Source organism: Eurytemora carolleeae, unplaced genomic scaffold (assembly GCF_000591075.1).
Source record: "Eurytemora carolleeae unplaced genomic scaffold, Eaff_2.0 scaffold9, whole genome shotgun sequence".
NCBI classification, from domain to species: Eukaryota; Metazoa; Arthropoda; class Copepoda; order Calanoida; family Temoridae; genus Eurytemora; species Eurytemora carolleeae.
In genome coordinates this window covers 387,602-410,919 of record NW_019396095.1, presented here as the reverse complement: position 1 = coordinate 410,919, position 23,318 = coordinate 387,602, and the positions used below count along the sequence as shown (strand labels likewise).

The window sequence follows — 23,318 nt, the reverse complement described above, 5'->3', positions numbered from 1 at the left end:
AATTGGAGAAAACCTAGGTTACAATTAGGTTTCTCTGGGATATCTTCGTTTTCAGATTGGTTGCATATTTGCTGAATATGAGCTGTTTAAACCTACTATTTCTATACAAAATTGTAAATATAAATTTTCGTATACATTTGACACAGTTTTATATCAATTTCTCGAGACAGGAACATCAGATGGGTCACGATTAAGAGCTAAAGTGATTAGCTTTCAGCCTTTAAGAAGAGTAATGAATGAAAATAATTAGTATATCAATGTTTGCGAGATTTACCTTAGTTTAAAGTGAGAGGGGGGGGGGGTCCCTAATCCTGTTTTCAGCTTGACTGTTATACTTAGGCATATTTGCTATAGATGAGAATCGTTTGCGGGGAAAAAAAGACATATTATATTAAAGAGAATACTTTGAAAAAATGAAAACAACTGTCAGCGAAAAAGTATCTTTTGAAAATGAAACTTTCTGGAGAAAACATTCAGAAACACTTATAAAACAAGGACATTTTCTCTGCCTGGCAATGCTTGAAAAATCCGACATCATCTGGAAATCTTACATGTTCAATCTGAAGAAAGGTACACTGAAATTTCTACTCAACTCCTGTTTGGACACCCTGCCAACACAAAGCAACCTTCTACAATGGGGAAAATCTGCATCAGATCTCTGAAACTATGTTTACAGGCAGGCGCTGAATTGCAAGGTAGAAGACAAGAAACTACAAACCATATTTTGAATGGCTGCAAGGTCGTACTACATCAAACAAGATATACTTGGAGGCACAACAATCTTATTAAATATATCACTGGATTAATTGATATTGACCGATTTTTGATGTATGCCGACATCCCGTCCCATACCTTTCCAGGGGGAGGTACTGTTCCCCCCCCCCCCCCAACTCCTTGTGACCGCAGAGAAACCAGATCTATAAGTTATCGTTAAAATGGAGGAAAAGATGGATATTTTTGAGCTTACTGTCCCATCGGAAACAAATATCAAAAATGCCAATACTCAAAAGATGAACAAGTATGAACATTTTATCACAGATATAACAACTAGGGATGTGTCTTCACCCTTTTGAAATCGGCTCAAGAGGATATATCTCACAATCAAATAAAGCAAATCTAAAGAAACTGCATAAGTTCCGCAATCCCAAGTGCTAGTTTCAAAGCAATGCGAAAATCTATCAAGCCTTGCAGAGCTGTCATTATACCACATTTTTAGAAAACGAAAAACACTAGACTGGGACCAAGAAACTCCATTTCTGAAAACCATCTCTGAATAACTAAACTATGCTCAATACTCATGCTAAAAGTCTTGTATTGCGCCTGTTTTTTGGCAAACCCTGTCAATCATAAAATGCGATATCAAGATAAAAGAGTATTAGTATTAAATTGTGAACTTTTATGTTGTTTAATGTAATTTTTCTTTAGACAAATATAAATGATGAATAGCATAAATATTGTAAAAAATTGCAGATTTTTTGCCTGTAACATTATAACTTGTAAGTGTATTTTTAGCAATAAACTATATCTCATCTTATATAAAGAGAATACTTTGACAATTTTTAAAGAAAACTTTTGTAAAAGAATGTCTCCTCACCCTCTGAGTCCATACGGAGGATCATCGTTATACCAGCTCTGTACTCTCACATTAGGTATCAGGGTTGCATTGAACCACATCCAAAATTGATTGACTTCTCGAACCTTGATCAATAGTTGATTTTTCTTCAAACATTTCGTCATTTTCTTAACCACGTTATTTAACACTTTTCAATGAATTTTTTACTCACAAGGTAATTATCTAATTTGAAAGTACCAATGCAAATAACAATACCAAAATGTACCCCAAACATCGTCAAATAAATTGAGTCTTTGCCACAAAATCAACTTTTCTAATCTCTGCAACCTGATGGTGTAAACAAACTGTGATTTTTTAATCTCTATAACTTTGCAAGACAATGTGGTAGTAGACAATAGATATTTCAAACTATGCTATTAGATCGAATAATCTAAGCTTGAATTTTCAGGTCGCAAAGATATAGGGATTACAAAATTTGGGTTTAAGGCATAGACTCAATTCCTTTATTCTTTCTTTTCTACAGGAGGGGGTGGGGGGTATCGCCCCCTCCTATGGGTAGCTAGGGGAGGATGGCAATCCAGCCCCCCACCCTCCTAAGTTTGTGTGTTTGTTACCTGCATAAAATCCACGAATGAGAACGGAACTTCATGTTCTCCTGGAAGGTACGGATTGTGGAATACTTTTAGATCTTCGTCGGGATCACAGGGTATACCGTCGGGTCTACTACACAGCAATCCACCATGCACCTACATAAACATACTCGTTAGGATCTCCACAGGATCCAGATCTCCAACATTTGGCTCCTTGAACCCGGATCCGCAAAAATATCCACGAAGCCCCATGAAAGTGACGAAATATAATCCAAAATGTACAAAAATAATCTTTTGCTCTCAAAAGCACGATTTACATGAATTATGAAAAGATAAAGGTTTGGTAAAAACAAAGTTTTTAGTCTGAAATTCACCAATTACCGAAGAAAAGTGAGGATTTTTTGTCCAGAATTTGGTGGTTTTTCAAGATTATTTCATTTAAGTTTAAAGTTTTTAATAATTGTTTCGGGATTATTTTTTATATTATGTAACAGTTACTCACAACAGTGGTTGCTAACATATCCTTCATGTAGAATGAATTAGGGTTTCTGTTCCCGTTAGCTACAGCAATCACGATAACAAGGTAAACAAGATAAACTAAATATAAAACCTATAAAAAAAACATATTCAGATTTTCTCAATTTGTTTGAAGGGACAACTCTAGACGTAATTTTAAATAACCCTCCAATTCTAAAGTGTCATGTCAGTCAGATTTACAATGGTATTTGACAACAAATGAATGAGATATCTTTGGTTTTCATAACTTAGAATTGAATTGAGAGTTCTCTACAACAAATACGACGATAGCTTCCTCGTTGTTGTGAATAGAGCACTCTAGTACTTTAGAAATGAATGATTACTATTACAGTTCTTTATGAAATTGTTCTTTAAAATATAGATATTTTTTTATAGGGTTTTCCTAAAATTTCTTGAATGGTTGCGTTCATTTCTCCTTCCTGTACTCGTCGGAACCTTAATAAATATATAAATATAATTATAATATGAGAAGCATGGTTCTATGGGTACCCTAGGAGAAGGATGGTTCTAAGTGTATACCCTAGTAGAAGGATGGTTTTTGTATATACTTTAGGAGAAGGATGGTTCTATGTATATACTTTAGGAGAGGGACGGTTTTATGGGTACCATATGGCTCTATGGGTATATTCTAGGAGAAGGATGGTTTTATGGGTATATCCTATGAGAAGGATATGTATATGCTCTAGAAAATGGTTCTATGGGTACCCTATGAGAAGGATGGTTCTATGTGTATATCCTTGGAGAAGAATAATTCTATGGATATATCCTAGGAGAAGGACGAATCTATGTAAAAACTCTTGGAGTAGGATGGTTCTATGGGTATATCCTAGGAGAAGATTGATTCTATGTATTTACTCTGGGAGAAGGATTGTTCTATGTATATACCCTAGGAGAAGGATGATTCTATGTATATACCCTAGAATGAAAATGGTACTATGTATATACTTGAGGAGAAGGATGTTTCTATTGGTATATCCTTGGAGAAGGATGGTTCTAAGGGTGTATCCTAGGAGAAGGATGATCCTATGTATATACTCTAGGATAAGGATGGTTCTATGAGTATATCCTAGGAGAAGGATGGTTCTATGGATATATCTTAGGAGAAGGATGATTCTATGAGTATATCCTAGGAGAAGAATGGTTCTATATGGGTATATCCTAGGAGAAGGATGGTTCTATGAGTATATCCTAGGAGATGGATGATTCTATATATATTCCCTAGGATTAAGATGGTTCTATGAGTATATCCTAGGAGATGGATGATTCTATATATATTCCCTAGAATTAAGATGGTTCTATGAGTATATCCTAGGATTTAGATGGTTCTATAAGTATATCCTAGGATTAACCCATATAGAACCATCCTTCTCCTAGGATATACTCATATAGAACCATTCTTCTCCTAGGATATAATCATAGAATCATCCTTCTCCTAGGATATACTCATATAGAACCATTCTTCTCCTAGGATCCCATATAGAACCATTCTTCTCTTAGGATATAATCATAGAACCATCCTTCTCCTAGGATATATTTCCTAGGAGAAGAATGGTTCTACATGATTATATCCTAGGAGAAGGATTGTTCTATATATGTAAAATAGGATTAAGATGGTTCTATGATTTGAATGATATGATATAATTGTACCAGATATAATTGCTACCTGAGAGGTTCAAGGTAGGCAGGATCAAACTCTGGAACCTCAGCTTTAGGTTTAGATGGGCGAGCATCTAAATGAAATAATTGAGAATGAAAGTCACATTGTAATTTAATCTAAGAAGAGAACCAAAGAAAATTGTGAAAATGTCCCTAAATATTTTTCAATTTGCAGCTTAAATATTTGTTTAAAAGTGCCCGGATAATTATTAGAGATATGCTAGTTGTAGCAATTATATAATTGCAAATTATAAAATCCTTAACGCCATTTCTTAAAAGAGAGAACTAAATCGACATTCATTTCGTTTCTGGTGCTTACTGGATCTTTAAAACAAAATTGAGTTAACAACTAATTTTTCTTTGAAAAGAAATAGAAAGTATTTCAATCTTTAGAATTCATATATTTAATATTACAATCGCATGAATTCTTGAAACGCTTACCTTTCTTATTATCATAATACTTTTAGAATGTTTCTTCAGTGTGATATTATAGAAAATCTCTTACTGTCTTTTTTTCCGAATTGATCTTATTTTTTTCACAAGTGGTTTTAATGTTCTATAATGACCAGACTGTAGTTTTGTAAATTCCAAGGACACCCAAATATTACTGAATTGTATCATTGTATCCTATTTATTGTTTACATACAGAAGCATGCTCCGCAAATAAAAGAAACCACAAAGCTAGAGAGCCAAGCCAGCATCATATTGGGTCCGCATCCAAATCCCATCATAGATAGTCCACCAAACATCTTGGAGAACATATATGTCCTCTTTTTACTATACTGCAGTGCAGTGTACAGTGTACACGCAGAAAACCTCGAAAAGTCGTGAAAACTGAAAACCGCCAAAACTATTTAGCTGAACGTTTCTAAGTGTGGATGAGCTTGGTTACGGGAACTTTTTAAAACCTCATGAAAACCTGAAATGATCTGAATGATCTGGGTATCTAGAAAGAACTGATTTCTCTAATAGCAGAGCGGAGAAGGGAAAATATATTTCTCTCCGGGAGTCCAAAAGCCCTGAATATCAAGGTGGGAGAAATACCGACCAATGCAAAGATTGACTGTGACGGGAGCAGGAGTACTCGTCGGAACCTTAATAAATATATAAATATAATTATAATATGAGAAGCATGGTTCTATGGGTACCTTATAAGTCAGCATTATTATAAAATAATAATTGGAGAAAACCTAGGTTACAATTAGGTTTCTCTGGGATATCTTCGTTTTCAGATTGGTTGCATATTTGCTGAATATGAGCTGTTTAAACCTACTATTTCTATACAAAATTGTAAATATAAATTTTCGTATACATTTGACACAGTTTTATATCAATTTCTCGAGACAGGAACATCAGATGGGTCACGATTAAGAGCTAAAGTGATTAGCTTTCAGCCTTTAAGAAGAGTAATGAATGAAAATAATTAGTATATCAATGTTTGCGAGATTTACCTTAGTTTAAAGTGAGAGGGGGGGGGGGTCCCTAATCCTGTTTTCAGCTTGACTGTTATACTTAGGCATATTTGCTATAGATGAGAATCGTTTGCGGGGAAAAAAAGACATATTATATTAAAGAGAATACTTTGAAAAAATGAAAACAACTGTCAGCGAAAAAGTATCTTTTGAAAATGAAACTTTCTGGAGAAAACATTCAGAAACACTTATAAAACAAGGACATTTTCTCTGCCTGGCAATGCTTGAAAAATCTTGTGTGCATTCAGTGGGTAAACACTCAGAAATATATTAAACATATTTAAGTTTAGATAAAGTTTAAATTTCTCCGTCAGAAAAAATCAGTTTAAAAATGGAAAAAATTAATCTAAAATCTTTGTATTGAAAATAATGGCAACCGTAGTCAAAGACTAATTAACATAAGAAATAGACGTATGTTGTTTGAATAACCCTGCCTTGCCTCTGTACTATTCTTCAGAACTATAGGTATTATCAGGTCAGGTTGCTCAGCAGGGGAAGAAGGGGGGGGGAGTTGAAAGAAGAAAGGAATTAAAGACCCATGCAGATAGTTAAATAACGACGTTTCCACAATTTAAAAGGCAGGAGGTTAAATGGGGAAATTAGACTTGCTTTTACAATTTCTTATTCTTTAGGAGAAAAGAGACTTGATCTTAATTTCTTTAGTTCAAGACTGAAATCTCATTAAATCTTTCAGTCTTTAGTGGAGAAAAGTGAGAAAAAGCTTTGAATCTGCATAACAGAGCATTCTCAAGAACTAAAGAGGGTCAACCAAGACCATCACCATCACCGAATTTTAAAGCTTTGGTTCTGTAAACATGTATCTAGTGGAGAAGAGAGAGAATTAATTATCTTTACTTATTAATGTATTTAGTGGAGAAGAAAGAGAAATATCTTTAAATCTTACTTTCTTACTGGAAAAGAGAGAGAAATATCTTTAAATAATTAATTTTTAGTGGAGAAGAGAGAGAAATATCTTTAAATCTTACTGTCTTAGTGGAAAAGAGAGAGAAATATTTTTAAATCTTACTTTCTTAGTCAATTACTGTCTTTGTGAAGAAGAGAGAGAAATATCTTTGAACCTTACTGTCTTAGTGAAGATTTGAGAGAAATAAATATCTTTGAATCTTACAATCTTAGTGGAGATTTAAGAGAAATTAATATCTTTAAATCTTACTGTCTTAGTTGAGAGTTGAGAGAAATAAATATCTTTAAACCGTACTTACTTCTATAGTGGAGAGTTGAGAGAAATAAATATCTTTAAACCGTACTTACTTCTATAGTGGAGAGTTGAGAGAGATAAATATCTTAAAATCTTACTTGCTTAGTAGAGAATTGAGAGAGATAAATATCTTTAAATCATACTTGCTTAGTGGAGATTTAAGAGAAATTAATATCTTTAAATCTTACTTGCTTAGTAGAGAGTTGAGAGAGATAAATATCTTTAAACCGTACTTCCTTAGTGGAGATTTAAGAGAAATCAATATCTTTAAATCTTACTTTCTTAGTAGAGAGTTGAGAGAAATAAATATCTTTAAACCGTACTTCCTTAGTGGAGATTTGAGAGAAATATCTTTAAATCTTACTTTCTTAGTGGGAAAGATCGAGAAATATCATTAAATTATACTGTCTTATTGGAGAAAAAGAGAAATATCTTTAAATCCTACTGTCTTTAGTAAAGACGGGAGAGAAATATCTTTAATTATTACTGTCTTAGTAGAGAAGATAGAGAAATATCTTTAAATCTTACATATTATTTTAAGAACACGAAAAAAATATCTTACTGTCTATTGCTTCCGGATCAAAATATATTGTTGGTAGCTCCTGATCAGCATCAAGATGGTCTTGGTTCCAGTTGGGTTTTCTTCGTACCAAAGCAATAAATCCAGCAACTATCAGAACCTTAATACCACAGCGATAATCTAGTACTTATCAAAACCTAGATACCAGAGCAATAATGTTCTAACTATCAGAACCTAGATACCAGAGCAATAATATTCTAACTATCAGAACCTAGATATCAGAGCAATAATGTTCTAACTATCAGAACCTAGATACCAGAGCAATACTGTTCTAACTATCAGAACCTAGATACCAGAGCAATGAATCCAGCAACTATCAGAACCTAAATACCAGAGTGTTCTAACTATCAGAACCTAGATACCAGAGCAATACTGTTCTAACTATCAGAACCTAGATACCAGAGCAATGAATCCAGCAACTATCAGAACCTAAATACCAGAGTAATAAATCCAGCAACTATTAGGACCTAACTACTAGAGCAATAAATTTAGCAACTATCAGAATCTAGATACCAGAGTAATAAACCCAGCAAATATCAGAATCTAGATACCAGGGTAATAAACCCAGCAACTATCAGAATCTAGATACCAGAGTAATAAATCCAGCAACTATTAGAACCTAGATACAAGAGTAATAAATTCAGCGGTTTGGAAAATTAGAGCTTGAGTTTAGTAATGAGCCTCTCTCCCTCAAAATGACTTTCTATCAATTAAAATTGAATTTCACTCACCTTGATTGGAGATTCCACAAAAACATTCCAGAAGAAGTTGATTGTAATTGCTGTAAACCAGCCGTAGGTTTTCTCATTTCCAAACTGGAGACCATACATGGCCACCATACCCATTCCACCCAGGATAAATAGTACTGTAAAGATCCAGGCTATAAAGTAACAATAGGACGGCCAATCTCCAGTCTTTTTTCTAAAAAAATATAAATAAAAGATTGAATGTTTTTTTTGATTTCGAAGAAAATTGCAAAAGACCATTAATTCTAAATACTTACTCATCTTCTTCTTCTTTTGTTCTATGATATGTTTTCTCTGGTAGCACTATCTTTCCTTCGGCAGCAGCTCTTTCTATAGTTTTATCAATCCTATTCTTTCCTTTACTCAGAGCACCAGCTTTACGGAAGAGCATGATCATGATGATAGCGGGGACGAAGATGATGATATTGGAGAATACACCGATCTGTATTTCTGATGAGGTTAAGGAGAAAATATTTGCAATGTTTCCAAAGGAAGTTCCAACGTATGCATCATTTACTCCGTACCTAGGATAGGGTTTGTAAACGATTCACATGTTGTGTTAATATTATTTATTATTATAACACTATGCTCTTTCACATATTAATCTTTTGGATGAGAAACTGTTTCATCGTATTAAAACAAAACATTTAAAAAGATTTTTTATTGAATTGTACTCGCAAATTCTTTGTCTTAAAAATAATAAGTTACAATGTTAAACGTAATACTTGTATATTAAAACGTGTATGATATCGGTGACTTAAACTAAGAAACTGAGTTTTTGCCACAAGCTCTCAATTTCTATAACCCCTATATCTTTGCATGTGGTAGACCTTTTTAACATTTCAAAATATATATAATTTTATATCATAAGGTTCAAGTTTAAAATATCAAAGTGTACACCATCAGGTTGCAAATAAATAAGGATTAGAAAGTTTGAAATTGAGTTTCTTTTATTCCTCTATAATATTGTGCTTACCACATAGCATTAGTGAGGAGAGCAAGGTACAGGGTTGCCATACTAACACAAGCTCTCTGGGTTCTAGTAAACCTACTCCGGATAGGACGGGAGAACACGCTCCACCAGACATGATCATCTTTCAGGATATTAAACAGACCCTAGAACATCGATAATTCAAGTAGGAAGCTTTTAAAAATATTCACATATGGGTAGGTCGGGGTAAACTTCAAGTTCAAATTTGATTGAGTTTTGATTTTCCATTTTTTAGAAATCATGTCAACCATGTTGACTGTTTCTCTCTAGTTACAATTTTGATTATGAAATAAAAAATGCAATTGTTAATTCTTCTCCTTAAAAATAAAAATTAATTCTAATAAAAAAGATTCTTGTGATAATTATCTTCAAATGTAAAAACCCTTGATTAATATATAATTTACTATTAGTATTCAACCTTGAGTTTGAGTCTTAAACACAAACTGAAATTTACTAATCCGTATATCTTTGCAATCTGATGGTGTAAAACTTTGATATTCAAAACTTAGATTATTTGATCACAGTTTTAAATATCTAAGGTTTAACACATTAGGTTGCAAGTATAGGGATTAGAAAATTTGAGTTTGTGGCAAACACTCAATTCCTTTGTCCAACTTTTTATAAATAATTATCCTTTAGGATTGAAATCTATTCTTAAAAAATATAGCACAGAAAATTCACCAGAAGAGAATGATTTATTTGATGTACTGACACGTTCTGCATTATATAGTCTCCATGTGTACTGTAAAGCTAGCAGCTTAAAGGTCGGCCTGGTTCTGAAAATGCAAGTTTACTGTGATTATATTGTAAACAAATATTACCGTTCTAAATAAGAATGAAACATCTGCTTCTCCATCCACTAACGAAACTGGAACCTAGTGTAATATGAGAATGATAACACATAAGAATTATAAAATAACATCTTAATTTTTAGATTAATACAGCGTTCACCAAAATTAACTTATCTTCAAATGTTTCGTTGGAAGCCCTAAAAAATTTATGAACCTACAAGACTTATGTTTTTAAAGAAAAAACCCATGTTAATGCTGATTAGTTTACTGAAAGGGACTGTAAGCGTAATTTTAAGTGACTCTCAATGCCTGATTCACAGCGGTACGCTTGAAACCTTAATCTGATCTTAATAATGGGAAAGATTTCTAGGGTTAAAAGCGTTTAATTCTGATAATTCATGTTTTCCTGCAGTAGTAATGCTCAAGGTACTTTTGTAGAGAATCCACCGTTGAAAAATTTCTAATTATTAATTGATCAGACAAAGCTTTTAAGGGTATCGTTGTAAATCGGGCATTACTATCTTCGCGTGGACGGTCAGAACGGTCACTTATAATTACGCTTACAGTGCCTTTAAAGGGAGGAACTCAGGGAAAAACCGGAAATTTTTTATAATTAGGAATTTAAACATTAAAAATACACTTTATAACGGTGTATTTTCTGTAAAATGCTATTCTTGGAATTGAACCTGTATTTCTGATGTAAACTCGTCCCTGTCTATCGCGAGCCATCTATCTGCTAGGAATCTGTACTTCTCTCCAGTTTGAATATCGTAGATAATTATATATGCTAAATACCAGGGTTGCATTTCTCTTATACCACTGTTATCATGCCAGATCTTTATGTACTGCAGATTTCCTAGGGACCTAAACATATCTTATTGTACTGCAGGCTACCCAGGGACCAAAACGTATCTTATTGTACTGCAGACTACCCAGGGACCAAAACGTATGTTATTGTACGACAGGCCACCCAGAGACCTAAACATATATAATTGTACTGCAGGCATACCCAGGGACCAAAACATTCCTTATTGTACTACAGACTACCCAGGGACCTAAACATATATAATTGTACTGCAGGCTACCCAGATACCTAAACATATCTTATTGTACTGCAGGCTACCCAGAGACCTAAGCATATCTTATTGTACAGCAGATTTTCCAGAGACCTAAACATATCTTATTGTACTGCAGACTACCTTGGGACCTAAACATATCTTATTGTACTATAGGCATACCCAGGGACCAAAACATTCCTTATTGTACTACAGACTACCCAGGGACTAAACATATCTTATTGTACTGCAGGCTACCCAGAGACCTAAACGTATCTAATTTTACAACAGATTACCCAAGGACATGAACATATCTTATTGTACTGCAGACTACCTTGGGACCTAAAAATATCTTATTGTACTGCAGACTACCCAGGGACCTTATAACTTATCTTTTTGCCCTTCAAAACATTAATGTAAGTTCTAACAAAGAAAACTTTATATTCAACCATTCTTGAAAAAAGAAGCTAGTTAATGCCAAGTATTGATTCAGGAAGTAAATTATTCCAGTAACTAAAATAAAATACATAGTTCTGCTATATTTAGGAATCATTTTGAACCTTTGTAATAAATGTCGGGTAACACAATATTCTGTAAACCTAAACTACTTTGTACATTATTAACTATCTACGTTTGTAAACTTCTACCCAATATTCATTTGAACTGGTATTCAAATGAATACTTAGCATGATTAGCTTAATTATGTGATGTATAATTACATACATCTTAAATGCGCCTTTTTAAACTGTGCTTTAAATACCTAAAATCATTGTCTTAATCATGTGATATAGATAACAACGTAGGAATTGTAATTACGTCTATTAACTTTATATTGTAACATATGAACCTTTAATACATTAGTTGATATAGAGACTCCGCTTTGATTACTGCAAGATAGTAATTTGGTTCTTGTTGAAACATATAAGCTGAGATTGTGCCCATTGGATTGGCATTGATTCGAGCTAGTGTCCGGTTGACATCGATAGCTCATGAGATCTTGCTCAAAGGTTTGGTATTAATCGATTGCTAGAAAGTGTCCGTGTTGACATCGATAGCTGACGATTTCTCGTTGAAATATACAAGGTGATATCGAGCCCATTTGTTTGGCATTAATTTGTTCTAGTGTTCGGTTGACAATAATAGCTTATGAGATCGTACCCATTGGTTTGGCATTGATCGATTACTAGCTAGTGTATGTGTTGACATCGACAGCTGACGAGATTGTATCCGGGTTAAACCATTGATACCTAAGCGAAACTGTTGTACCTGGATAGATACGGGTTCTAGAAACCGTTATGGAGTACAGTATTTACTACAGCTATTAAGATTAATTATTAAAAGATATGATTTCTGCCCTACCAAAAACATTTCTTTAGAACTATAGCAGTTTGATTACTGATTCTAAGTAAGTATGATAAAATGTAAACATATCTTATATTGACTATTCACTACGGAGGAGACTCCAGGGATGACTGTACGCACTACAGATCACGTTTATTCTATTTTTTGATTTGTAATCCTGTAGATTTATAATATTTTTTTTTTGCCAAAATGTACTACATAATATTGATGTGTATAAAAGCATTTAAATGAATAAAGTCGTTGACACAAGCTCTAAATTTGTAATCTCTACATCTGTACAACCTGATTGGGTAAAACTTTGATATATCAAACTTGAATTATCTTATCTAACAAAATTCATAGTTTGAAATATCTAAGGTCTACAACAGCATTGGGTTGCAAAGATATAGAGATTAGAATATCAGAGTTTGTGGCAAATACTCCTTTGTTTTCTCAAAAATTAAAGGTTGTCATTATTTTTAGTTTTTTTGGTAATAAAGTATTATTATCAAACTAATGTTATCTTAATGTATCTTATATTTACCTATCAGTTGTCATAACAAAAGTATCCAAGCTTCCTTTTTTAAAAAATTGTTTTGATGGATCGCTGAGGGTTCTTATTTGGGTCTCATCCTCCTCTCCTGTCAAGATAAACTGAACCTTAGACTCCGTCCCATGGGAGAGCATTGGACCGGTCTGCACTAAGATCTCGTAGATATAATGATCCTGGGGTAGATTATCATTCATCCAGTGGGGCTCTTGCTGAAATTTAAACCAACATTATAGGAATTGAAAGCGTAATGTCAAGTGACTCTCAATGCAAAGAGAACAATGCCTTGACAGACTCGAAAATTGTTTATTTCTGTAAGTTTCTTCGTTGCTTCTAGTAAACAAGTAAGTAAATAAGTAAGTAAGTAAGTAAGTAAGTAAGGAAGTTAGTAAATAATTAAGTAAGCAAGATTTATTAAAGATAAATCTTGATCATAATACGAATTATAGTATGATTAACAATCTAGGCAAGTTAGATTTGCGTTCGGCTAAATAAAAAATTACGGCAAAGGGGGGTATATAAATGGTTGACCAATTTTGGCAATCAAATGATAAAGTTTTTTTCTGAAAAGAACATATTAGAAAAATTTTAGAATACACTTACGTCTTTTATATCTTTCTTATCCTTGAGTATCGCCCAAATAAGGATGATCAGGAAGAAAATGATGGTGACGAGTATAACCATAAATATTGTAACATTATCCTAAACATTCATTCATTCATTCTTTCACTTCCTTTATCATTTATAATAGAATTTATTTATTCTAATGAAAGCAAGAATCAAAACTTTATAAAATAATTTTGTTATCCAAATATCTTTACAACCCGATGTCGAGACCTGTGATAATTCAATCTATAAATTCTGTTAAATCAAATGCATTAAGTTTTAAATATCAATATCATCGATCAGGTTGCAAAGATATTAGGATTAGAAAATTTGAGTTTGTGGCAAAAACTTAATTTTTTTGAGTGGTTCAATGATAGTTTAGAGAAAAAGAAAAGGGCGATTATTTTATCTTTCATCTGTTAGTATCAAATGTTTGTTAATATTAACCTGTAGATCGAATTCTGTAAAAACGAATTCGAAATCTATTGTATTCGGAGCGGTGAAGAATCCAGTACCGAATGAGGTTAAATGGTTTGTTTTACAATAGGATATTGTATTATCTCCCTTACCCTCAACCTAGTAAACACATATTATAACTATATAAATACATTTATAGTTTTTTCGTGGATTTTTCAAAATTTTACGAAGATCAAAGATTTTTATAATTCGGACCATCCATAAACCCTCCTTGGGGTGGTTCACGCAAAAAATGTGGGCTCGATCGGTTAAGCCGTTTTAACGTTTGTCGGTTACAAAAAAGAAACAGACACGCAAATTATACAAATAGGTGATAAAGAGAATCCATTATACATTAAAACATTAAAATTAAAATTAAAAGAAAAAGTTTGATAAATCGCCAAAAGATTGTTTTTACCTCCACTCCAGTTCCTTCCCAGGCTTCTGTTGAAACATTGAAATAATAACAGCCTCCAATATATATTCTAAACAACATTTCGTCAATTTTAATCAAGTTTTATTGTTTCTTTTGTTTTAAATTATATAAGCTCATAATAAACACACTAAATATGAATTATGAGTTAGTGAATAAATAGTGAATAGGTAATTACTATAGTAATTAGTCTCTATGAAAGGATGAAAGGATGAAAGGATGAAAGGATGAGAAGATGAAAGGATGAAAACGGTGAAAGGTCTAGAATAAAAGAATGAAAGGATGAAATGATGACAAGGTGAAAGGATGAAAGGATGAAAGGATGAAAGGATTAAAGGATGAAAGGATGACTGGACTAAAGAATACCTGATTGTATACTCTGAAGTATTGAAGTTAGGTAAGAGATGACTCTTGGTAAGATCAGAGCAGGATTTATTTACAGAAACTGTATCCGGAACGTCATTAGCTAGAGCAACTACTCCGAAATACCAATCCCCAGTCCTGTTCTGGATTTGATCAACACCAATAAACCAATCAACCCATTCTACAAATAAATCAAATATTAAAGGGATTATGAACGTATTTCAATGAAAAGAAGAAGAACCAGTTTCTTTGTAAACCCTTTTTTAAGTAAAGAAAAATTAGATATAGTTTTCTCTATTTAAAAATTGCTTAGTCGAAATCAGAAAGCTCAAATTTTTAAATCCCTATATCTTTGCAACATGATAATGTAAACCTTTTGATAATTCAAACTTAGATTATTTGATCCAACAAATTTTCAAGTTTGAAATATCTAAGGTCTACAACATTGGTTTGCAGAGATTTAGTGATTAGAAAGATAAAGTTTGTGGCAAAGACTTAATTCCTTTCCAGACCATCATACATGGAAAAATTATCCAATATTTCTCTTTTCAAATAAAAAACAACTTTAATTACTTTATACAGCGTGACCCAAAAAAAACAGGGATTAGCGGTTTAAAGCCTCAATAATATTTTGAAATTACTCTAAAAGTGTTGTAAGTAGTATTTAGCTTTTAAAACTGGAATGGGTCGTTTCAGTAACATTTCGTCGCTTCCGTTTCCGTTTGGCGCAAAACTGTGTCTAATTTTTGAAAACCTATCTATTAACTTTAAACAATTCAATTATACAATTCAAATCTATATTACAGAGATAAAACAACTTAACAATGCTTTGAAATCATAATAATGAATATGCTTACTAGGTTAGTTAATGTTTATAATTTCAAGCTATTTTTGAAAGAGGCCCCAATTTGATTCCATGGGAAAAAAATGGCCTACTTCCAAGGTCCATGAAAGCTGTTCCAACAGGGACCAGCGATTCTGCACCTTTCTCTTTATAGGTTTCTTTTCATAGGTATTGGGTATGGGAATACGTATACACCTTGGACTTCAGAAAGCCCTGGAAGAAAAATCTCAGTGGGTTCAGATAGATGTAAATAATTTTTGCTGTTTCAATTAAACAATATTGATTAGCGTTAGTTAACGGAGAGATTCTCAAATATTCGACATAGTTTTACACCAAATGGAAAGATCGGACGACTTCGTATATCCCTTCTAATATTAAAAACCATATGTCATGGCATTTTGAGTCTTTTCTAACGATTAAAGAGGCTAAAAAATCCTAATCCCTGCTTTTTTGGGTCACCCTGTATTCATGAAACATCAAAAAGTAAATTGATGTGTGACAAAAATATTAAGAATATAATTTTTTTTACCTCCGTCCCTTTTCTTGACATCATTTATTCTCTGAATAAAATCACAATCATTGTCCACCATCATGCTTCCAAACTTGGCCATGACAGCCAGGTTACTGAATAAGTATAATATTTTTAAGGCAGTTTTTCCGAAAAATAAAACGGGTTGTAAAGATGTCAGCCAAAGAAATAAAAGTAGTAGCAATGACTTATAATTAATCAACAATCTCCTTTAATTGGAACCTATGATAACTTTAAAGTATATTACTGGGATTTTCTCTTTACATTTAATTGTTCTCATATTTTTGCGAATTTTTCTGTTTCAATTGGTGAATTATCAAAAATGTTAACTGTCGACAATTTTTCTGTGCAAAAGTTTTCAATTTCGGTCAGTCATAAACCTTTCCTCCGGCATTTTTTGAACCGATCAGTTCTTAGGGAAACTCTAGACAAAGCTGTTATATAATATATTTCTACCTGAAAACATTAAATCCTTTAATCTGAAAGTTTACAGTTGCGTAGGATTTATCCACCTCGACTTGATGATAGAGAATAGGAAGCCGCTTACGCTTGTTTATTGTTTCAAGGTTGTCCTGAACAAATATTTAAAATCTGTTATTCACAATGAAAAATGTGGATTAGTACGACGGTTGTTAGATTCTTAAGTTATGATTTGAACAGTCCATTGAACACAAAACACTGCAAAGTCTTCAAATTTAGATTTTCAAGCTACTTCCAAAACAATATCTAGTAGCAGTAAAAGAAAATGGGTTATAAATGCTAAAAATGGGATTTTCTTTCTTTATTAAATATTGAATATTAAGATATTTTTATTTCTTAATATAGGGAGTGTTCGCGAAAAATGAAAGGGGGTATTGGCTTCATGCGATAAAAAAGCGCTTTTGATCGCTATTAAGCTTACTTCTATCTGTTGCGTCTATAAGGAGAAAATTGTCAAAGACGTCTCATACCATATAACTTAGCGCCCATACAAATTCAGAAAATTGCAACATATGACTTAGACCGCAAAAAAATCAATTTAATTCCAAACAAATCATTCAGATATTACAACCTATAGTCATCGATTATCTTTCGCCACATTTGTATATAGTTTATATTTTATAATATTTTTTAATTAATTTGTTTTGAATTTGATTATTTCTCTTGTCTCTTGCGCAACTATCTAAGAATGCCGCGCATCACTCATATTTTTCGAAATCCGTTAAAAACGTTTTCTTAAAAAAAATGAAATATTATAAAATATAAACTATTTACAAATGTGGCGAAAGATAATCAATGACTATATGTTGCAATATCTGAATGATTTGTTTGAAATTAAATTGATTTTTTACGGTCTAAGTCGTATGTTGCGATTTTCTGAATTTGTATGGGCGCTAAGTTATTTTGTATGAGACGTCTTTGACAATTTTCTCCTTAAAGACGCAACAGATAGAAGTAAGATTAATAGCGATCAAAAGCGCTTTTTTATCGCATGAAGCCAATACCCCCTTTCGAATTTTTCGCAAACACTCCCTTTAAGTAAATTGATATCTGCGGACATATTACTTACTATCTCCGTAAATTTTAAAGGTTAAAAATGGAAGCATAAGAGCTTTTGATGGCTTTGTTCTAACTGTAAACTTTTATATTCTGAAACGGCCGCGTGGATCAAAGACGATTTGGGTCACCCCATGAGTTATCCCTGCAGTATATTAGTACCACGGGCTATCGTAAAGGAATTAAATTAATTTGTAATTCTATTAAAAATGGAGGTCAATGCTTGAACCCAAGATTCAAAATTCTAAAGTTCTGGTTTCTGTATATATGATATGAATATCCTACCGTAACATTAATATTGACTGCTGTGGGCATAGCTAGAATTCCTAAACCAGTATTATCCTTCTCTTTCATCCTTCCGATAGTAATCTTTATAGAGACGTTAGATGGAAGCTTGACATCAACTTTATCAGAGTTTTCATCATAGATGTCAACATCTATCGTCTTCGTTAGTCGATTCAAGTTTTGAGCAGATACAGGGTAGGCCTTAAAGGAATAATATAATTAATGTTTAATCAGCAAAAATTAGTAAAGAATGGATGAATTATTTTTCGAAACCATATTGCCAAATAATACTTCATTGAATCAAAAAGTAACTTTTGCTGTTTTAAATTTGTCACGTCCAGGGCTACACCATTTTTTTACTTAGTTAATTATGTCAAATTATGTCGAGGTCGCAATAGTTGATGCATGGTTTTTGTGTTTCTCAACTAAGAGTCTTTTACAGTAATCGCGATGTTTTAGTTCAATCTGAAATTCTCTTTTTTTTGAATGTATTGCCTCACGTCTTAGGCCCTGAACTCTGCTCCTGCATGCAACTTGGGCTGTAGGTAAAAAAGAAAATATAAAAACAATAAGATAAATAGATAGATAGAGAATAGATAGATAGATAGATAGATAGATAGATAGATAGATAGATAGATAGATAGATAGATAGATAGATAGATAGATAGATAGATAGATTATTGAATATATACCTGTTTAATAACTTGCCATTCTTTGATGGCAATTCCCCAGGTTCCAATACAAGGAAACGTAATCTGGTTTGGTGTCATGTGAAGTGAGGATTTTCTTACTCTATCATCTCCGGACCCTTCAACCCATTCGAAGAGTTTGCCTGGGCAGAAGTTTAGAGGAAACTCAACCCTTGTTTCACTCTCCTTGAAAGTATAGACAAGAGGTTTATCCGGTATACCGTCTCCATTCATATCCTTCCCGATAGTATTAGCTCCAGACACCCTGGAAAAAGGAAGCATTTTCACAATTTTTTAAAATAATAAATGTTTTTAACTTATTTGTGGGGAAAAGGGCTTATCTAATGCTTAACTTTTTATTGCAGTACAGTAAAGCCAAGTGCGTTTTCGTAAAGTTAAGTGCAGTTTCGGAAAGCCAAGTGCAGTTTCGTAAAAACAAGTGCAACTTCGTAAAGTTAAGAGCAGTTTCGTAAAGTTAAGTTTGGTTTCGTAAATTTAAGTGCAGTTTCATAAAGTTAAGTGCAGTTTCTTAAAGTTAAAGTTAAGTGCAGTTTCGCAAAGTTAAGGGGAGTTTCGTAAAGTTATGAGCAGTTTAATAAAGTTAAATGCAGTTTCGTAAAGTCAAGTGCAGTTTCTTAAAGTTAAGTGCAGTTTTCTAAAGGTACAGTTAAGTGTATTTTCGTAAAGTTAATTGCAGTTTTGTAAACTTAAGTGCAGTTTCGTAAAATTAAGTGCGGTTTCGAAAAGTTAAGTGCAGCTTCGTAAAGCCAAGTTCAGTTTCGTAAAGTTAAAAGCGGTTTCGCAAAGTTAAGTTAGGGTTCGTAAATTGAAGTGCAATTTCATTAAGTTAAGTGTGTTTCGTAAAGTTAAGTGCAGTTTCGTAAAGGTAAAGTTAAGTGCAGTTTCGAAAAGTTAAGGGCAGTTTCGTAAAGTTAAGTGCAGTTTCATAAAGTTAAATGCAGTTTTGTAAAGTCAAGTGCAGTTTCAAAAAGTTAAGTGCAGTTTCGTGAAGTTTAGTGCAGTTTCGTAAAGTAAATTACATTACAGTATAGCAAGTAAAGTTAAATACACCTGTTGTAAAGCACATTACAGTACAGAACAATAAACACACAGTACAGTACAGCATATACACTTTATACACATTATACAGTGTTGTTATGTATATTCCAGTCCATGGTACAGTGCAGTACAGTATATACTCGAAATAAAAAAAATCACTGCCAAATAAGCGATTTTATTTAATATAACCGATTCTTGAGGCTTTTGCTTATTTTATTTTATAGTCTACAACTTACTTTGCTAATTTAATTGCTACTCCCAGTGGTGCCTTGGTATCCATAACCTCTCCAACCACCTGAGAGGTTATAGCCTTCTTTGCCATATCATCCACTAGATCAACCATAACCTTGACCTGGGCCACAGAGTTCATCCTGGTCACCCTCATCGTGTTCAATTGGAAGGCCACCGCCTTATCATCGGGTATATCAGCGTCACCTACATGCACAGCTCGTTAATTTCAAATATGTAATTAACCATAAAACTTTCAAGACATTGAAATGGATTTTAAGATTTTTAGAAAGCTAGGATAATAAGAATTTCAGCTGTTAACTGTTGCTCTTCAAGCGGCAATATTTCTTTGTAAATCGTATTTCCCAGATTTTTTTATTTAAATTTTTAACTAAAATTAATTGTATCCCCTTCAGTCCTTATAACAACCCGGAGCTTAGATGTAACTAGTGTGAGCTCAATAACTCGGAATAGGGATAGTTCCATTGATGTAACCCCTTCAGTACGAACCCGGAGCTAAACTCCGAGTGGATAGTTTTATTGATGTATCCCCTTCAGTCCTCATACGGACCCGGAGCTAAGCTCAGATTGCAAGTAGTCCAGCCTATAAACAGGAAAACATATTATCTCTTTTTTGTATATAGCTATAGGTCTGCCAGAAAGTTGGGAGGATGATTAGTTGCCAACGTGGAGAAATATTTGTTGTTAGAAAATGCCATCCAGAAAACATGCTTTGAACGCATGTTTGAACGCGTGGAAAACTGAAGCTATCATTGCCCAAAATCCTAGTTGAAATTCTAGCCAATAGGCATGAACCACGGCTAAGAAGAAGAAAATATATAGGATCAGCTTGGGCTATTACTGAAATGGAGTCAGTATTTACGAGAAGTCTGAAGATTAACTCGTCGTACGAGGCGAATGAAAGGCGGAGAGACCGTCAGAGAGCTCCAGGTTTCCATTATTCATTATAGTATCATTTTTATTTGTTCATTTTTTACTTGTAAATACATTTTTTCCTATACTCAGTAGATTTACTCACATAAGTTTTAAAGTTTTAGACTTCCTTTTTTATACCACTTATAATTGGTAACATAATGTTTAAAAGCCATAAGTCACAACTTCAATGCCACATATTGGCTTTTTTGTCTTCCGGCAACCATTAGACATAACCGTACGGTCTTCCATGCTACAGCATTTGAAGCGTCCAGCAGTTATTTATATGTTTATTACCTGAGCGTTAACAGATTTTCTCCCAAAATTCTATTTTGCAATTTTCTCATGAAATAGTGCCAATTTTCGGTTATGGGCGCCCATTGAACATAAAGAGTATGTTATGGTGCATCATTTTTATTGATCATAATGTTTTCAAAAATCAGCCATTATAGAGGAAAGATTGAATTTATTTTTGGGGAAATAAGTTTAGCAGTTTACATTAAAAGGAATCGTCATTATTTCAATTAAAACTTAAACATAAAGTTCTTTATTTAGATATATCTTTTGCATGATGTTGCTAGATTTTAAAAAATCACAATTTTAATGCACTAACTTTATTATTTAAACAACAACAACATCCTCGGTCTTAAACTTGGCAGGGAGGGGGCTACTAGTCTGTTTTTCGAAGCTCCATTATCAAGATTGAACTGTTAAAGAAATGTTGATATTTACCATCAGGAATATCTGTATCGTACGGCAAGCTGGCCGCTGCATCAAGATCTGTTAGCGGCAGGTCAGCTGGGTCGTTGGAATACAAAACAGTGTTTAAGCTCTGCAATAGGAATATTATAAGCTGTTTAACTAATGTCAAAGAGAAAAAGTTTTCCTGGGAGGGGTAGGGGGGGGGGGCATGACAATCTCTTCAAATAAGACAAACCTGAACTCTACGCTCATGAGAGAAAAATTACAGCATTTTTTTTCAGGATATTGATACAGGATTTTTTTTCCGCAGTCAGTATTTCAGCAGCTTCTGTTTCAGAAGTTTGTATTTTAGGAGTTCGGATGATTTCCCGTCAGTGCATTCTTTTTACTTTATAGTTCAATTTCAATCTGAGCAATTTTTTGGCAAATTTTTCAATTCAATTGTTATAAATCTAGATCTTATAAATATAATATATGTATTTACACAGATTTGTAATTATACAAAGTTACCCTTCAGATACGACAATACATAATTGATACTGTCTCTCTTTAATATCTGATTTTAAAAGTTTTAGGTCGTCTTCACAATCTCATCCTTTGTGGCCGGGTAACCCTGTGGTGAAAGATGATATAGCTTACGGTTAGAATAGCAAGTATTGATCCTGTTGTTCCCTCAATGAAGGATTTGAGTTTGTTAGGATCAGAGATTTGGAGCTTCTGAAATCCAGTGTTCATTTTCTAAACAATTAAAGACTTTTTTAAATCGCAATTTTTTGAAAAACAGAATAAATTTCTAAACAATTTAAAATTTTTTTTTAGTCATCAAGAGCTTATTAAAATTAAAATATGCATTTCTAATTTTATACTAATATTCTATAAAAATAATAATTTTGAAAAACTGGATTCAGTTTCTTACTGAGGACTGATAATTTAAAAAAATAGTTTAGTTTTTTATTTTGTATGCACGTGTATGTGTATATAAACATTAATTGAAAAAAGAAACAAAAATGGATAAATTGTGTATTTAACTCATACAAATGTTTAAGTTGATATTGATTGTAGATAAAAGTTGAACTTACATCTATCAGTTTTACTGCAGCCTCTCTTCCCTTCATGTCCAATGTTTTAGAAATATCCCCTCCCTTCACCAGTTGACTAAATACATATTTTTGAAAATAATTAAAAATTAAATAGAAAATTGGAAAGAAATACAACAATAACTTTAGTGTGGATATTGTTAATTTTAAACGCTTGATCTTGATATCCAATGTGGGCAGTTTTAAATATGTGGGCTAATGATTGATTCCTCACGAGGTAATTGATTAATCCATAGGTCTCGTAAGTCTGCATGAGATGGAGATGAACTCTTGATCTCAAGATTCACAAAAGTTCCGACTCCAGATTTGGAAAAGCTCTATTTCATATTTCAACTTTAGGAAATTAAAAACTCTCTTATCCCATGTTTAGATGCAGTTACACTTATACAGCATTTTGTTATCATGTATATAAAGAACTGATAACTTTTCTTATAGTCTTATCTTTATATCTTTGCAA

The 23,318-nt window shown here is 33.0% G+C and overlaps 1 protein-coding gene across 1 annotated transcript in view; it reads right to left on the bottom strand.

Moving 5' to 3' along the window:
• Nucleotides 1-23,318, bottom strand: part of LOC111694758 (uncharacterized) — a 51,756-nt gene that overhangs the window by 7,602 nt on the left and 20,836 nt on the right. The window contains exons 24-47 of the mRNA XM_023463762.1: nt 22,844-22,919; nt 22,404-22,502; nt 21,795-21,894; nt 20,138-20,336; nt 18,846-19,107; nt 18,154-18,354; nt 16,789-16,904; nt 16,333-16,427; nt 14,963-15,140; nt 14,582-14,648; nt 14,155-14,283; nt 13,705-13,803; nt 13,096-13,313; nt 10,842-11,019; nt 10,186-10,239; nt 9,350-9,489; nt 8,631-8,897; nt 8,359-8,548; nt 7,610-7,727; nt 4,364-4,430; nt 3,083-3,135; nt 2,666-2,760; nt 2,188-2,319; nt 1,595-1,698 (exon numbers count right to left, since the gene is read on the bottom strand). Of these exons, the coding sequence (XP_023319530.1) occupies nt 1,595-1,698; nt 2,188-2,319; nt 2,666-2,760; nt 3,083-3,135; nt 4,364-4,430; nt 7,610-7,727; nt 8,359-8,548; nt 8,631-8,897; nt 9,350-9,489; nt 10,186-10,239; nt 10,842-11,019; nt 13,096-13,313; nt 13,705-13,803; nt 14,155-14,283; nt 14,582-14,648; nt 14,963-15,140; nt 16,333-16,427; nt 16,789-16,904; nt 18,154-18,354; nt 18,846-19,107; nt 20,138-20,336; nt 21,795-21,894; nt 22,404-22,502; nt 22,844-22,919 (3,237 nt within the window). The remainder of the gene's footprint in view (nt 1-1,594; nt 1,699-2,187; nt 2,320-2,665; nt 2,761-3,082; nt 3,136-4,363; nt 4,431-7,609; nt 7,728-8,358; nt 8,549-8,630; nt 8,898-9,349; nt 9,490-10,185; nt 10,240-10,841; nt 11,020-13,095; nt 13,314-13,704; nt 13,804-14,154; nt 14,284-14,581; nt 14,649-14,962; nt 15,141-16,332; nt 16,428-16,788; nt 16,905-18,153; nt 18,355-18,845; nt 19,108-20,137; nt 20,337-21,794; nt 21,895-22,403; nt 22,503-22,843; nt 22,920-23,318) is intronic.